The sequence below is a fragment of the Lycium barbarum genome, chromosome 5 (genome assembly GCF_019175385.1).
Source record: "Lycium barbarum isolate Lr01 chromosome 5, ASM1917538v2, whole genome shotgun sequence".
In the NCBI taxonomy this organism is placed as follows: Eukaryota; Viridiplantae; Streptophyta; class Magnoliopsida; order Solanales; family Solanaceae; genus Lycium; species Lycium barbarum.
The window spans coordinates 16,130,503-16,148,929 of NC_083341.1; the positions used below are offsets into that span (position 1 = coordinate 16,130,503).

General features: G+C 31.1%; 1 protein-coding gene across 1 annotated transcript; it reads left to right on the forward strand.

Moving 5' to 3' along the window:
• The first annotated feature begins 13,625 nt into the window (after positions 1-13,625).
• Positions 13,626-14,732, forward strand: LOC132640564 (ethylene-response factor C3-like). Its single transcript, XM_060357189.1, has one exon. The coding sequence runs from the start codon at positions 13,761-13,763 to the stop codon at positions 14,649-14,651; it is 891 nt and encodes a 296-aa protein (XP_060213172.1). The 5' UTR covers positions 13,626-13,760; the 3' UTR covers positions 14,652-14,732.
• The last annotated feature ends 3,695 nt before the right edge of the window (positions 14,733-18,427 follow it).

Genomic DNA, 18,427 nt, shown 5'->3' on the forward strand with positions numbered 1-18,427 from the left:
CGTTTTAGAATTCTAGAAGAATAAGGGCGGAGGATATATCTTCAAAAGTATGGCACATAATTGAATAGACAAGGGACTAATTAAATATTAGTATTATATTACATGCCAACTATTACTACTATTAAGAAGAGTGAGTACAACTCACTTTCTCATCGTCCGTCCGAATTTAATAAAAAAAAAATTATGAGCGCCCTATATAATAAATAAACAACAACTAATATTTAAAAATGTACTTACTTTTTCGTCGTCCTTCCGAATTTAATAAAAAAAAATTATGAGCCCCCTATATAATAAACAAACAACAACTAATATTTAAAAAAATGTGGGCCCACATTTTTTTTTAATTAAATTAGGACGGACGACGAGAAAGTGAGTTGTACTCACTCTTCTTAATAGTAGTAATATATATCCGTTCCAATTTAATAAAAAAAATTATGGGCCCCATATATATTAGATCACAACTAATATTAAAAAAATAGTGCAAATTAATAATGTCAAAAAAAAAGTGCCCCCCATATTAAAAAATCAAACAATATTCATGTAATTTCCAAAGTATTTTATTAAGTCAATAATGATGGATTCATTGTCACGTGCGTATTCGTAGCAAACACTAATATAATAAAGTTTTAAATACGGAGCACAAACTACAATGTTATATTAATCGTGTTTTGAACATAGAATCTCATATTGACAAAATCAAGCAATATATATATATAAAAGTGAATCCCATATTAAAAAAATAAACAATGTAAAAAAAATCGTGGGCCCCATAATTCTAATATGTATATATATCCATTCCAATTTAATAAAAAAAAATTGTGGGCCCCATATATATTAAACCACAACTAATATTATAAAAATAGTGCAAATTAATAATGTAAAAAAAAAAAAGTGCCCCCCATATTAAAAAATCAAACAATATTCATGTAATTTTCAAAGTATTTCATTAAATCAATAATGATGAATTCATTGCCACATGCGTATTCATAGCAAACACTAATATAATAAAGTTTTAAATACGGAGCACAAACTACAATGTTATATTAATCGTGCTTTGAACATAGAATCTCATATGGACAAAATCAAACAATATATATATATATATAAGTGAATCCCATATTAAAAAATAAATAATGTAAAAAAAAATGTGGGCCCCATAATTCTAATATGTATATATATCCGTTCCAATTTAATAAAAAAAATTGTGGGCCCCATATATATTAAACCGCAACTAATATTAAAAAAATAGTGCAAATTAATAATGTCAAAAAAAAAAGTGCCCCCCATATTAAAAAATCAAACAATATTCATGTAATTTGCAAAGTATTTCATTAAGTCAATAATGATGGATTCATTGCCACGTGCGTATTCGTAGCAAACACTAATATAATAAAGTTTTAAATACGGAGCACAAACTATAATGTTATATTAATCGTGTTTTGAACATAGTATCCCATATTGACAAAATCAAGCAATATATTAAAAAAAAAAGTGAATCCTATATTAAAAAAATAAAGAATGTCAAAAAAAAAGTGCAGACTTTGTATTCGTAGCAAACACTAATATAATAAAATTTTAGATACGGAGCACAAATTACAATGTTATATCAATCGTGTTTTGAACATAGTATATATATATATATATATATATATATGCATAAAAATAGTGCAAACTAATAATGTCCAAAAGGGTGGGCCCATACTAAGTAACACCAAGCAATAAAAATAAAAAAAATAAAAAACTATATAAAGCATGGGTTTAGACCCATGTTTCGTCGTCTGTTGTCCCTTAAAAAAAAGTGTGGGCCCCATACTAAATAACACCGAGCAATAAAAAAAAAAGGGAAGAAAAAAAAATGGAACTCACCATCTCCAAACTCATGGGAAAAAAAAGTGAACCCTATATTATCAAAATCAAGCAATATTAAAAAAAAAAGTGCTGGCTTTGTATTCGTAGTAAACACTAATATAATAAAGTTTTAGATACGGAGCACAAACTACAATGTTATATTAATCGTATTTTGAACATAGTATATGTATATATATTATATGCATAAAAATAGCACAAACTAATAATGTCCAAAAAAAAAAAGTGTCCCCCATAAAGGGTGGACCTCATACTAAACAACATCAAACAATATAAAAAAAAAAAAAAAATTGAACCCACCATCTGCTAAACTCACTGTAAAATAAAGTGGATCCCATATTAACAAAATCAAGCAATATATAAAAAAAAAAACCCCATATTAAAAAAAAAATGTAAAAAAAATGTGCAGACTTTGTATTCGTAGTAAACACTAATATACTAAAGTTTTAGATACGAAGTACAAACTACAATGTTATATTAATAATGTTTTGAACATAGTATATATATATATATATATATATATATATATATATATATATATATATATATAGTGCAAATTAATAATGTCAAAAAAAAAATGCACTCCATATTAAAAAATCAAACAATATTCATGTAATTTCCAAAGTATCTCATTAAGTCAATAATGATGGATTCATTGCCACGTGAGTATCAATCCATTAGTGGGAGCAAATGAAATTGCTTTTCTTCAAAAAGTTAAGTAGTCAAACCATACAGTTTTTTTTTTTTAATATTAGCCGGAGATCTAATCTAGATATTAAACTGTTGTATTTGTTATTCTGCCATGTCATTTATTTGTTATGTTCACTAAAATAAATATACTTAAAATATTTATATTTTAAAATAGAATTTAATTACTTTGTTATTTTTATTCTTACTCTAATAAATGTGAAAAGAGATTAATGTCGTAAAAAAAAAATATCAAATGGAGATCAAATAATGAATAAGGTAAATTAGTCAAATTATCATTCTAATCGACGTTTTCTTAAAAAATCATGCAAAAGACAACATGACAAGTAAAATGAGCTAAACCGAGAATATTTACCAAAAATTAAAAAATAGTATTTCTTCGCTTAAATAGAAAATCAATTTCTACTTTGTTTCGTTTTAAACATGTAAAATTAATTTAATAATTTGAATTAGAATTATCCAAATCAAAATTTGATAAAAAATAATAAGTATTTTACACCTTTAAATTTAATCGAATTAAAATTGAAAGTATCAACTGATGCTTACATATTACTATTGTTTTATCTCAAAGAGAGGAAAATAGTTTCCTTTCAAACAAGTCTTTTCTTTTAAAAAATATTAATAAATTTGCCGATTTTCTATTCGTAGCAAACATTAATATAATAAAATTTTAGATACGGAGCACAAACTACAATGTTATATTAATCGTGTTTTGAACATAATATATATATATATATATATATATATATATATATATATATATATATATATATATAATCAATATTCAAAGACAACTACATACACATAGATGCACTATAATCTAAAGTGTTGGGTCCATGCGCAGCACGGGCATAGACCGTCTAGTATAGAGAGAAGAAATCGTACAAATAATCAGTTAGTACAATCATTTTGAATGGAAAAAAAGACTATAATTTTCTTGGTGTACTATATTACCAATCGTCTACATCTTTGTTTTTTAGAATAATTACTTTTTTAGTTATAAGAGGAGTCTAATAGTTAATCTAGTAGAATATTCAGTTTTTCTATTAGTTTTAGTAAGAGATTATACTTTAACTACAGGAGGAGCCTATTACTTTGTTTATGTGTCTATATAAAGACTTATGATTAATAAAATTTATAAGAGATAGTTTTTCATTTATATTTTTTACCTTGCTATTTGCTTCTCTCCAGAAAACCATAACCATATTAACATAAAATCTCAAACTCTTTTTCAAGGCATACACAATTTTTTTTGTAAGCGACGCTGCATTAAAAAAGTGAACAAACTACTATAACAACATGAGAGATAAAAATACCATGCCTACAAATTTAGTCATCTAAAAATTGCAAATTGTAGAAAAGGAATAACTTCTTTCAAAATTATGGCACTAAACCCATTTATGTTATTACTTAAATACTTCATGAATATTTTATAAATAACATTTACATCATGAAATGACTGTTGACGTATTGGTTAGATTTTTTAATTTAATATTCAGTCGACGAACAAGGTTTGATTTCCTTGGACTCAATTTTTTAGACCAAATAGATTTTAAAAAATGTAAAAAAAAGATTAGTCAAGTTCTAACCTGCAATTTCAAGTGTGAAAGTCGTCACGCTTGACTATCAGGCCAGACGACATCACTTGTCAAATAATGGTGTAATTTGTTTTTCATGTCATTATCATTAAAATTGCTTATATACGTTTTTAGCATAATTTTCGGACGAAGCGATATCTAATATCACTTGGAATAACGTGCGTCCGATCTTGACTCTTTCGATCATTATTGTTACTTATAGCCTGTTTGACTAAATTTATTTTTTCCTCAAAAGTATTTTTTTTTTCAATAAATGCTTATTTAAAAAAAATGAGGTGTTTGGTTAAGCTATTGGGAGAAAATAAGTGTTTTTGGGAGTAGCAGAAACAGTTTTTCATAAGCTAAAAAAATAGCTTTTGCCCAAAAGCACTTTTTTGAAAAGTACTTTTGAGAAAAATACAAATAGAAACACTTTTTAAAAGCTTGACCAAACACTAATGACTGCTCAAAAGTACTTTTTTAATTAATTGGCCAAACACAAAATATTTTTCGCTAAAAGTGCTTTTTTGAAAAGTATTTTTTAAAATAAGCTGATTTTAGAAGTTTGGCCAAACACGCTATTACCCTTAATGGTTACACATACAGTGGTAACCACACATTAAAACTAATCCATCTAAAAAATACGATTCTTATATGCTCCTCCTACTTAATTTCATTACCCTCACATCACTATATAAACAAAAACATTTTTACATCAAAGGTTAGTCGATTGTCTAAATAAAGGAAATATGATGGTATTTACTATTTAAGCAAAAGGCAAGTGCCGATGGAACAAGGCAATAGCTATTATAAACGGATCTAAAAATGACTAAATCTCAATAACAAGCAATGTATTATTTGTAACTTAATTACGCTTTCGATCTGATCAATTGGTTTAATTAAGGTTTAAAAATTAACTTTATGTGGCTGCTTATTAGTTAATGATATCCTGCTGTTATTCATAGATCAACTTGGATTATAGTATGTACACAAAAAATAAATTAGGAAGTCTGCCATCATTTTCGGGGTCAATAAATATTTGTTCGTATGTTTCATCAGATCAAATAATTACCCTTAGTCACTGAAAATTAAATATATATATCATTCAATTAATTACATTTAAATTTTATATTTATGATTTAATTATAAGCATCGGTGAGCATAAAAATGTACCACGAAAACGATTATGACAATTCTTTTATCCTCGAAAGACTCGCCGTCATATTATATTATAAAGTAAAACAACAAAAATATTAGATCTTGAAAAGGAGATCTAAGATGGTAACCTTCGAATTTGCTTTCCGATTCCTTTTTTGGTTTTCCCATTTGTGTTCTAAATTTTTGTCTTTTTTTGTTTCTATTCAAAGGAGTAGAATGCTTATACGTTTCTTTTACTTACGATATATATCCAAAGTGTCACTCTTATTTCAATTTCAAACATGCTGTTAATTACTAGTTAGTCGGAAAATTAAATACTCTCCATATTCTTTTTGCATCAGGTTGTAAGTGGTTTCCTTCTTGTAATAATATTTTCTTCGTTTTCTTTTTTGGTTTTCCACCAAGCTAAGTGTTCACTATTCGCTTTAGGCTCCCAACTAATACGAACGCGCATTGCTTAAAACCTATTAAGAAGGAAGCGATCCCGATCAAGATTTTAATTTTTTCATTCTTAATGCTTCGAACCTGAGACCTCTTATTATGGGTGGAGCGAACCTATTCATCCCGTCACATCCCTTTGCAAGCAAGGACAGATCTAGAAGGATCGGTTATGGGCGGTTGATGTAAAACTAATAATTTTTTCCACACTCGATATATATATATATATATATATATATATATATATATATATATATATATATATACACACACACCGTTATAGTCTGTAGGAACCAGAAACTTCAAATTCTGGATCAATTTGCTAGCCATTTTTTATAAGGCTTAATTACAAAATGAATCAAATGATGTGAGAGAATTTTATAAATATTTATTATTTCTCTGTTAGATCTATACATCTGTAATGTGTATTAGACATCATCATTAATGTTAAACAGGTACTTATGCTTTTTAGTTGGGGCCCTTGGGGACCATTTTATCTTTTTATGTCCTTTTCTGCACATATATGGGACAGTACTTCAACTTGTAACAGATTCATCCTCTCTAAATAAGCCATCTTGCACCTATATATCATAGCTTATAAGACTAATAATAATGCATGCAAGACATAGGGTAAATGGGAAATGCTATGCAATAATACAAGTAAACCCTAGACTGGTCCTTCCAAATATCTCCACTGTAGACACCTCCATTTGTCCCGTTATGGCATTTCCTTCCCAAGACTTCACGTTGTTCAATTCATTTAGACACCTACCTCCACGTTGATACGTATGTTAACATTCAAGAACTGGAGAAATCTCTCACGGTAACACAGTTGAGCCGAGATTTTTAATTTATGAATTATACATTATAATTATTTTTATTTATTAAATTTTGAATAAATTATTCATGCATATCAATTGAATATTTTAACAAAATTAGAGTGTTCGAGCCAAAGCTACTGAAATCTGCCAAACATGTAGCTAAAGCGGTTCCCTTTTTTTCATTTTTTTTTTATTCCCCTTTGACCCCCTTTGTTGGAGCTATTGCCATTAGTAAAAATATCAAACACACACTGCCCTCAAACCCACGACCCTAGGGTTGTCGGTGGGCGGCTTTGCCATCAGTAAAAATATCAAAAATCGATTCATTGTGATTCCACAAATTAAAATGTATAATTAACCCAATTAGACACTTCTTAATATTTAGGTCTAACTAATTATACTAGTGATCATTTGGTCCCCAATTTATGCTCGTGTTTTTTTTTTTTAACTTCATAATTTTTAGATTTCATTAATTCAATTAAAAAAAGGTGCAAAAAGCAAACTTGATTAGAAAATGCTTCGATCATTTGGTCCCCAGTTTTTGCTCATGTTTTTTCCTCTTTGCGACCAACCGCATGTCCATGATAGATCAATTCTCAACAAGCAAAAGAAGCAACACATAATTATCTAAAGGATTTAATTTATTGTTATACCAAATTCTGATACATATTGTCTGCTTTGTCCCAACAAATCTTACAAATTTGTTCCTTGGGATATATCATCATCACGCCCAAAAACATGGGTACCATATGAACTTGTGAAATGCGTTATAAAGTTTCACTTTCTCTCTCATTCCAATGAGAGATTCGTCTAATGAATCATATGCAACCCTTCTTCCGAAAGCATGTCAGTCTTCTGACCCACCCTCGTCTGCCCCCTCCGTCATAAATGTCCTAATTATATACGCTCAGTATAATAACTTTTTACATTAATAGTGAATTTTAACTTGCGGTAAGATGTTAACTATCATTTTTATCGTATTACTATTTAATGTTTATCAAGAAATTGACTTATAATTATCTAATAAGTAGTTTGATAGTTTATAAAAAATTTATACTGTCAATACATAGGACGTAAACTCTTAACGAGATATAAAGTTTTCTATGAGATAAGATAATCATTGGATAGTCGTACAACCATTTGAAGCTTTTGACACTACATCTTACGGTTTGTCATGCATGTATTGGAAGAAATCTTATCTTGTTTGACAAAATGCAGCATCATAATTATAACTTTTAGATTTTCATATTATCTTATAAATAAACCTTGATCATATATGAATATTGATACTATGATATTAGATATAACTGTATATGGGTAAAACTGAGGATACAGACATGCCCGGTTTCTCAACGTCATGGTTGTGCTCGGTCACGACCCGACCAGGTCATCGAGAAGGAGGCATTGAATTCAGTCAAGGACCAAGCGTTATAGGAAGGGCGGTTAACTGCCATAAGAAGAAGACCGAAATATCTACCTTCAACCGGATATTTCGGCGCTGATCTCGGCAATAGCTGCCACCAGAATATAGCAGGGACATATACAAAGGTTCGGGTACAAACAATACACATGAAATGCTCAATGAAGTTTAATAACAACCAATTTGCGAAATCCCATTAAAGATTTTTTTTCCATTTCCACAAAATTTCGACTATTTCGGATACATCAGTACATCAGGAAAAGCAGAAGAAACCTTACTCTACGGCCAGTAATTGGAAAACAAAAGTAAGACAACTACACCCTTAATCAACCTAACAAGTCGGAGGTTGAGATCTTCGAGCCTATCCATGGGATGCGATAATGATGTATGATACCGATTAGATATCCCCGTGACTTGCACCAGAGGCGGATGAATCCGGGATATCCAATCCCGGTAAGTCTTCCTCATCGAGCACAATTGTTGGCGGAGCTTCGCCAGAAGGCATTTCCCGACGGGTCCCCATGATATGACGAGTCCGAACCCGAGATCCAACCCCCGAATGCACAACGGGAAAGCTTCCAGCCTCCCTGCGTCTAGGTGGCCTCGATGGAGCAGGTGTTCTTCTTCCCCGAACTACGTCCTCAGCTACCGACTTTCCCTTAGAAGCCCTCCTCGTCTGGAGTCCTGGAAACCAAAGGTATTGAGTTAGGATATAATACAGGGAAATGAGGGTCGAAACGATCAGATTAAGAAATTACTGTGGTCTTTTCCTTTCCACCCTTCAGGTGCCATTCTTCTCCAAGAACGGCCTAAGCTACGAGAAGCTTGGAGAAGGGCAATCACCCATTCAAAGATAGCAATTTCAAGCTTGGGTTCAGCCGGATCTGGTGAAGGGTTCCACACTTCAGGAAAATCGGCAGACGATGGATGGTGAAGTTGAACCGTGCGTATCATCGCGAACCGGTAAAGCCATCCTCGGTCATAATCGTCTTTCGGATCGATTAGGCTTCGACTTCCCTTGGAAAGCATCTGAACAATTCCCCCTCCGATCACCCGAGGTACATATAAATGAAGCAAATGGTCGAGGGTGAAAGCGACTCCGGCCGCATCGGCCAACTTCTCAATGCAATACATGAGCCTCCAAATTTACTGGGCGACCTGCCCGATACATATCCGGTACAAACGACAGAAGTCCTCGATCACTCGATGAACCGGGAGGGTGAACCCTATGACAAAGGGATAAGTATATGATAAGTAGTAACCGGCAACATGATGATTTATTTTGACACCATCCCCAACGGTGCGGATGTCGACGTGTGCGCCTAAGTGGCAATCTTCCCAGACTGTAGTAATGGCGCCATCACCGATACAAGATTCGAAATTCTCCACCGGGTCGAGATGGTGAAGAACTTTATAGTCGTTCGTATAGACAAAACTTGACGGAACAATACCAGCAGCGATAGATTCTAACCCCCTATTAGAACCAGCGGCTCCAGTTGATGGCATGAGCGAATGCTGATCCTCACCTTGAGTCAGTAATGGGACGTAATCCATGTTTGTGGAAAGTTTCCCTTAACGATAAGTAGTCACGCCCTGAAAAAAGAAGATTGAAGATCCGAGGAGTATTATGAGCTCAATACAGGAATCGCAGTAGGTTTTTTTGAGGAGGAGCAAAGTGAGATTTGAAGAAGTGTAGGAGCATGAAGGATGCATGGGCTTTATATAGAAAGAGAATCCAGAGGTACTGTAACGTATCAAGGACTCTGCCACGGTGAGGTCTCCCAAAAGGATCTGGCGGCTGGATAATGATGACCTAGCATCGGGCAGAGTGAAATGTTGAATGGAAGGTCTTATCCTAGGTAATAGGAGGCAGGCTGCTCAGCTTTATCTAGGTCCATTACCCGCCGTCAATAATTTTACCTCGGGAAATGGGGGGGGGGACTATCTGTAGACGGGTAAAACCGAGGATACGGACATGCTCGGTTTCCCGACGTCATGGTTGTGCTCGGTCACAACCCGACCAGGTCATCGAGAAGGAGGCGTTGAATTCGATCGGGGACTAGGCGTTATAGGAAGGGCGATTAACTGCCATAAGAAGAAGACCAAAATATCCGCCCTCAACCGGATATTTCGGCGCTGATCTCGGCAACAGCTGTCACCAGATTTTTTTCCTTTGTTTTAGAATTGTATTAGGGTTAGGACTCCCCTACTATATAAAGAGGCGGTTCTCATCCATTGTAGGGGTTGGCAACAGAAACAAAGAAAGAGTTCATATCAAAAGCAAAAGAATTACTTGCATTCATCTCCATTTTTGTTCTTGAGTTCATTTCCATTATCCATCGTGTACATACTCAGCATAGGATATCGACCTCGGTTTCCATACCCGAGGCCGGACTTAATTAACATTTGATCAGATCTGCTTCCTTATTCACTTATTGGTTTCCCTTGTAATCTAATATCAAATTGAATTTAGCCATATATTTTTGGCATCACGCATAAATTTAATTGTTCTCCATTTTAAGGTTAAACAATAACCTTATGAAATATATATAATTATTCACATTGAAAATTGAAATAATTAGTGGAGGAAAGACTTATGTTCTCTCATTCATGTATTTACGTATTATAATTTATCCAAACTTTTAAGACTTTGGTTTCTATATATTTATGATGTAAAATATAATAATTACACTATCAGATTACCTAAAACATAATTATAACTAACTATTTCTGATAAGTGATTAATAATTCGAATAATAAGTCAGGTAATTAACCTGGTAAGACAAATTAAAGTTCGTTAGTATTGTAAAATGTTATAGTTGTCAATATATAAAACTAAGTCCCATCTTGTAGATCAATGCGGATAGTTGAAGAAAATTTAAGAAATTAATAAATGTATTGAAGAATTAAAAAAAATCAATAAAAGTATAAAGGGCAAAAATGCAGCTTTATGCAAAAAAAAAAAAAAAAAAGTTAGTAGGTGTATTTTGGTCAAGTGGACATCTCATTTTTATTAAACCGCACAAATTCATCTGTATGTAAATTACTACTACTACTACATATGATACGATTTAGACTTTAGGCAGCTAAATCATATATTAATAAATACTTATAATCCTATAAAGGGAATCTTCCTGAAGAATTTGTCATGTCTCATGAGAACAACCTAGTAAAAGTTCTCCCACTTGACTATATATATCCAATTACCTTCTAGTGTTTTTTAATTAATCATTATTAATCATCATAGCAGAATTGAGTAATAAAGTTTTTTTTCTAGGTGTTTTTAATTAATTAGTTAGTACGTAGGTCCAAGTCTAAAAAGGCTGTGACACCCAAAAAAGAAAAGGTCTTGAATTAGGTGGCGTAACAATGACGTTCTTGAGCACTAGCTTCACTTTATCTAAAAATAATTGACTTTTTGAAATCTCTACATTTACCTACAGCTTGTTTGTACTAAATGGGTAATATGAAGGAGAGAGAACATGGTTTTGGAGCGATGAATTCAAAATTTAAATTTTAAAAATAGTAAACATATATACCGATTAGTGGATAGTAATTAAGCTCCTATATAAATGCTTATATATTGAAGAGGCTTCCTTTTATTAGTAGCAACATTTGCATGCTTCTAGAAGTTGATGTGGTTTTTCTTTTACACAATAATAAGATTCAATCCGATAGTAGGTTACTTTTTTTTTTTATTCTATTAGCAAGAGTTTAAGTTCTGCACAATAATAATATAATTTTTAATATATTTGTTTATAAAATAATTAAATTTCATGGTAATAATTAACTGATTAACCGATAAATATGATAACTGACTTGATTATGACAGGTTTAATTACATTAACGATTTTTTTACAGTATTGGTAATTCAGTATACATAACATAAAAGTCTTTTATTAATTAATATCAGTTATAATAAAATTACTTATAACTAATTTATAAATAATTTAAAATATTTTATATCATTCACACAATTTTTTTTTTTTTTGGTCAAACTAAAAGCTGTACTTGGTTTTCTTGCACATTTAGCAATCCCTTCAGAAATCTTGCGTAGGAAAATTTGAGACAATTGATTTGACACTTCTTGATGGAAGAAATTTTATTGTATTCAAGAAATTAAGTACGTATTCAGACGAATTTAATAATTTAAATTTAAATTTTATGGACCCTTCTCTCATTTTATGTTGATTTTGGCCCGGCTGGCTTCTTTGAAAACTCATTTCTACCATGCTCACGGCCCGAACTTGCAGAAGGTAGTGAGAATTCTGTCATTACAAAGACTTAGACGCATGATTTACTCCACAAGTAGAGATATTTGTATTGATAAATTCACTAAAAAAAAGTTAAATTCAGTACCCAGTTATTAATATTTAATACCCATTATTTTAAAATTTAAAACTTATTATCAAATTCGAATCTGACTGTTTCGATTTATAATCATTTCATGGACGTTACGTTGAATTTCTAGATGATGGCTAAGGAACCATTGCCACTTGGCTTAAAGCACATGACAATTAATACATATGGACACTTTGGCCAAGCTTTACACACGACCTACACCTCATCCTATAAGCTAATTTTTTATGCATATTTTAATTAATGAATAAGACCCCATCCACGTTCAACAGTATGCCACTTGTTCTTATATAATCATAAAAAATAGGGTGGGATTGGATCATCTCGTAAAAAAGGTAAATATCTTGGAGAAGAAAATTGTCATATATATCCATCCATCATGAATTCCTAACTGAGACAATGGCAACCTAATTGGCTCTTAAAATATTTCTAATTATTCTTAGTGATATACTTTATAATCATATAAATGTCTATCTATAACATATTTAAAAATAACAAGTTCTAATATTCCTTCGTCCCAAATTAATTGTCAGATTTTGTTTCTCGAGTTCAGATAAATTTTCAAAGTTAAATTATATTATATAGCTTAATATTTTACAATTAAAATTTTAATATTTAAAAACTATATCAAAGTACTTAAAGTTGAAACTTTTTCTTATGATAATTTGATTAAAAAATACATGTTAAAAAATTGATCAAAATTTATATAGTTTAACGCTCCAGAAGCGAAATATAACAATTAATTTGAGACGGAGGGAGTAAAACTTTTAATATGACAGTGATTGTTCTTTCTTCCTTAAATATTGTACAGCAGCAGATAGAGGCTCAGTCATGAGTTCGTGAGAACCCAGTAGCCTTAACCAAATTTCTTTATTTATATATATAAACAAAAGAACTCATTAACTAAGGGATCGTTTGGTAAGTATATAAAATTATCTCAGGATTATAATTTTGGAATTAATTTATTTCATCTCTTGGGATTATTTTATTCCATCTAAGAGATGAGATAAAATAATCTCAAGATTAATGGGATATCTCATCTTTAAGTTTGGGATGCACTTTTTACCTTGTTTGATACAAGGTATAAATTTATAAATAAATATATAATTTTTACCAAATATGATACAAAATTAATCTCACAATTAATATTGAGATATCCCAACTAATACCGCGTACCAAACGACCCTCAAGTATAGAAACTAGATTCAAAATTCTATTATTAACACTTCCAAATTGCTGCCCTAGAATTCATACGATAAAATTTAAATTTTTTATCCGCCTCAAACTTTATACCTAGTCAAACATCACAACTTCACTTTTCCTCATCCCGTGCCCTCCTGCATATAAATAATCTAAGCTATTCCACAACTTTGAGACTCTCTTGACAACCCAAAAACACTAAAAGTTAAAAAGATGTCAAGCAACTCAAGCCCACTAGAGACAGACACTATTACATTTTTACATTCCAACTTCTTCTTCTTCCAAGATGATCAATCACCAACACCATGGAATAATGACCTTCTCTTCAATGATCCATTTCTTGATGATGATCAATATTCACCAATTATAGAATATGATCATCATCAAGAAGTACTTGTAGAATCCTCAAACACTACAACTACATCAAAAGCAAGTATTAGCCAAAATAGTCCTGATCAATATTCACCAAATATAGACTATGATGATCATCAAGAAGTTCTTGTAGAATCCTCAAACACTACAACTACATCAAAAGCAAGTAGTAGCCAAAATAGTCCTGATCAATATTCACCAAATATAGAATATGATTATCATCAAGAAGTTCTTGTAGAATCCTCAGACACTACAACTACATCAAAAGCAAGTAGTAGCCGAAATAGTCATGATCAAGAAGAAGTAACATCCCAAGAGAAACAAGAAGAAGAAGATCAAGAAAAACACTATATTGGGGTTAGAAAAAGGCCATGGGGTAAATATGCGTCCGAAATTAGGGATTCGACGAGAAATGGGATTAGGGTTTGGCTAGGAACATTCGATACTGCTGAAGAAGCTGCTTTAGCTTATGATCAAGCTGCATTATCAATGAGAGGTCCTTGGTCACTTCTCAATTTTCCAATTGAAAAAGTTAAACAATCACTTGAAAAAATTGAGTATACTTGTAAAGATGGATTATCTCCAGCTGCTGTTCTTAAAGCTACTCATAAAACAAGAAGAGTGAAGCATAAGAGAAGTAGTAGAAAGAAGAAGAAAAATATAGAAAATGTTCTTGTGTTTGAGGACTTGGGAGTTGAGTTATTAGAAGAGCTTTTAATGAGTTCATCATAGTACTATATTAATAATTATTATCGTGTCGAAAATAATGGGTTTGATTTTCGTGAGAAACGGGTAATTAATTGTCTTTGATCATTCTCAATTAGTTTTTATTGCTGAGTTATTAATTACTCGCTATCTGGCTGGAAAAGATGATTCGAAAATTAATTCCGTCAGCAGGAAATAATAACAACACTGGATGGAAGACAATCAGGATCACACTATGTATGAGTTTGTAAAGTTGCTCTTTTTTATTTTCTTTTATTTTTGAATTCTGGGTTTCTTGAAGAATTTAGAGTTTAGTTTTAAGAAGAGCTTTTGATGACTTGTTATGTCAGAAATAATGTTTTTTTTTTTTTTTTAGAAAGAAATAATGTTTCGACTTGTTAGTTCGTACATATAAATTTGTCGTTTTTATTTAATTTTTTCATTTTCTGTGCTGTTATAAATAAACATAATGCTCACCGGGAGATTCCCCTCTTCTTCTTTTGGAAATTTCGATAGTTTAAAAAAAAGTACTCCATTTTTTTATAAGACTATCTTTATTTTATAGGGGCATCAATTAATTCTGAATAATTTTTCAGTTTTGTCAACTTAAATATGAGGAGTCTTTTTTTGTTTGTTGTGGGGGGAGGGTTTATCTCTTCAATATAATCTATTATTTTAAAAGATGTAAATTCAACTGTGGAAAAAAAATATAAATTAGAAAATTGATCATTTTTAAATATCAAATGTAGCCTAGACTTTATCTTCAGCCTTGATTTTGAGAGTACTTGTACTTCATTTGAAATTCATTTGGAGTATTATCAGACAAATCGAATATGCCATTTATATCTATGGTTGATTTGGCCTAGTCTTTTTTCCTTTTTAATTATCAGATATTTCATTGGCATAACGAATATTTTACTAGGCGCAAAGTTTTTTAAAAAGCGTTCTCGATACATATTAAGAGTAGTCATAAAATTTGTGATGTTAAATGTATCAAAACTGTTTTGTAGCTATAAGAGCATGCTATTAAAAATTAAATAAATTTTAAAATTATATGTATATATAAAGATGTTGGTTTAAATAGACTTAAAAAATAATGCGTACCATTAAGAAGGAAACTATTATTGTCCCTTTCCTTTTCAATACTGATTACCTAAGATTAGTTGTCACTAATTGTCACATAGGGAAAAACCACAAAATCACGACGAAGAAGAATAATAATTAAAGAATAAACCAACTTTACATGCCCAATCTCATTTGGCATACATATCAAAAGTACGTCTAGCACTTGTACTATGTTAAGAACTTATTATGAGGTTTTCGCTGGATAATAGTCTTTTGGTTAGTTTGTATATATGTCGATTTTTTAATTAGGTACATATTTGTTATCTTCCTCAATAAAGATAATTGGTAATTTTCTCAGCAAGACTTAGGCACATGAGAAAAAATCAAACTTAATATTTTTATTCTCTCCCAGACATGTTACTACATTTTTATAATTGTAAAAGTATATTATGAAGAATACAAAAAGTTCAAAGTTAAAAAAAAATAAAAAATAAAAAGATTTTAGATTAGCGGTCACTTGTCAAATTGGGTAAAGTCATAAAATCTTGAATTTTAGCATGAATATTATTATATTATATATCGAAAATGGCTTCCATCATGACTATGAAAATAATAATAATAAAAATTAAACTACCTTTACACCTAACAATCCCATCTGACCGTGCCTACGGCTGTACCCCATCGCCAGGAGACCAACTAACATCATTCTTGGGATATTTCTAGGGGTGGGCGTTCGGGTCATCGGATTGGATATGAAATTTTCGGTTTGAATATTCGATTTTCGGATTGAAGAAATTACAATCTAAATTCAATCCAAATAAGTTCGGATTGGATCAGATATTTTAAGTTCGGTTTTGGATTTTTCGGTTTGAATATTTTGGATTTTCGGATTTGACTCTTGAGAGTTGAGGCAAACTTATTAGGAACGAAATTCATGTATTAGTTCCACAGAAGTAAATCTAAATCTTAATTGCTCAGTAAAAAAGTCTTTCAGTTCAAATTAGGATTAAAAAATCCAAGTCATGTCCAACATAGTAAATCCATACCAAATAAAAGCATTCTGGAAAAGTAGAAATGAATAAAATAAAATCTAAGTAGTCATCTGGAAAAATAACAAAGAACTCTGCCGTGGATGACACTATCGTGAGACTTTTGAGACTTGAAAAGTAAGAAAACCCTATATTATATTTGATTTAGTAGAGAATTGTATATTAGACTTAATATTTTAATGGGTAGGACCTTAGGTACTAATCTATTGGACCTTTAGAAACTAGACTTATTAGTACTGACACATATGATATAGATAGGGCTAGATATAACGTATAAATTTTTTAGATTTTTGGATATCCAAAAATCCATAGTACTAAATCCATATCTAATCCGAAATTCATAAATTTTAAAAAAAAAATTCGAAGTCCAATCCATAATCCAAATATCCAAACCAAATATTTAAAAAGTTCGGATTTTGGTTTGAATTTCGGATTGGCCCAAACTGTGCCCACCCCTAAATATTTCATACTAATTAAGTAAACACTTGGGCCAAATAAAGTAATTTACATTATCCTTTGTACATTCTGATTGTTATTATTTTTTGGCAGAAAAAATAGAGTTCTTTGTTTAACTTATTCATTTGTCTCTAGCTAGAAATGTCGATCTCTTAAAAAAAAATATTTTATAATTTCCTGATCAAGTCATTATTCTTCTTTAGGATTTTACCTTCGTTGGTCCCCTGGTCATGACGTGAAACTGAAAATGCTTGGGGAGGGGGGGGGGGGGGGGGAGGGAACAAGGTGATATCACCAATTTTGATTTTCAAAAAAAGAGTATCCAATTTTTTTTATGTCAACATGGAATTGTACAACAACAACAACAAGCCCAGTATAATCCCACCATGTGGGGTCTGGGAAAGGTACAGTGTACGCAGACCTAACTCACTTTGAAAGGTAGAGCGGAATTGTATAATGTATATATAGATCATACTATAAAATGATTAAAAATTATGGTGGAGTGGTAAATATTCTTCTATCTTTAATCAAAAGTCTCAAATTCGAGCTATGGGAAAGAAGTCATTTTGATAGGGAGCGTTTTATCGTCAAAATGAGATTTCTCATTTATTCGAATTAATCTGATCCCAAAGAGGGTACCTAACACGACGTGTAAAAAAAATGAAGTTAAATCAAGCATTGAGTCTTTGATAATTTTGAAATATTTCAAATAAAAATATAGTCGATTCATGATTTGAAGTTTATGAATTCGTGGTACCATTGAACCCATTGATTATTTGAGTTTGAATTTAATTTTTATACATATCTAATAGATGTTTAACTCATATACCAGGTTTGCCAAACCTATTTGGTTCGATCGAAGCTGTAGCTTTTCCTCAATCTCAATAAAATTTCATTTTTTGGTCTCTTCAATGCATAATTTTGGTATTTCTTGAAAATCGTCAATCTTCTTATTTAACATCAAAAGTACGCAAAACTATAAGAAAAACATCCTAGAGTACTCAAATTCAACCACCAAAATATAAAATTCATGCCTACAAATATGGTGTACAAAATAAACCGACAAACCACACCAAACTGATAAATCGAATCAAATCGAGAAAAAAATTTGACTAGTGATTTGGTTTGATTTCGTTTGGTGTTAAAAAAAAAAAACCGACCATAACTGGTTTGGTTTTAGCTAAAAAAAAAGTCAAACCGAAACAAACCAACCCGACGCTACATGTATTCATT

Bases quoted from the DNA above. Each gene is read 5' to 3' on its own strand.
- LOC132640564 (XM_060357189.1), top strand. From the start codon at position 13,761: ATGTCAAGCAACTCAAGCCCACTAGAGACAGACACTATTACATTTTTA.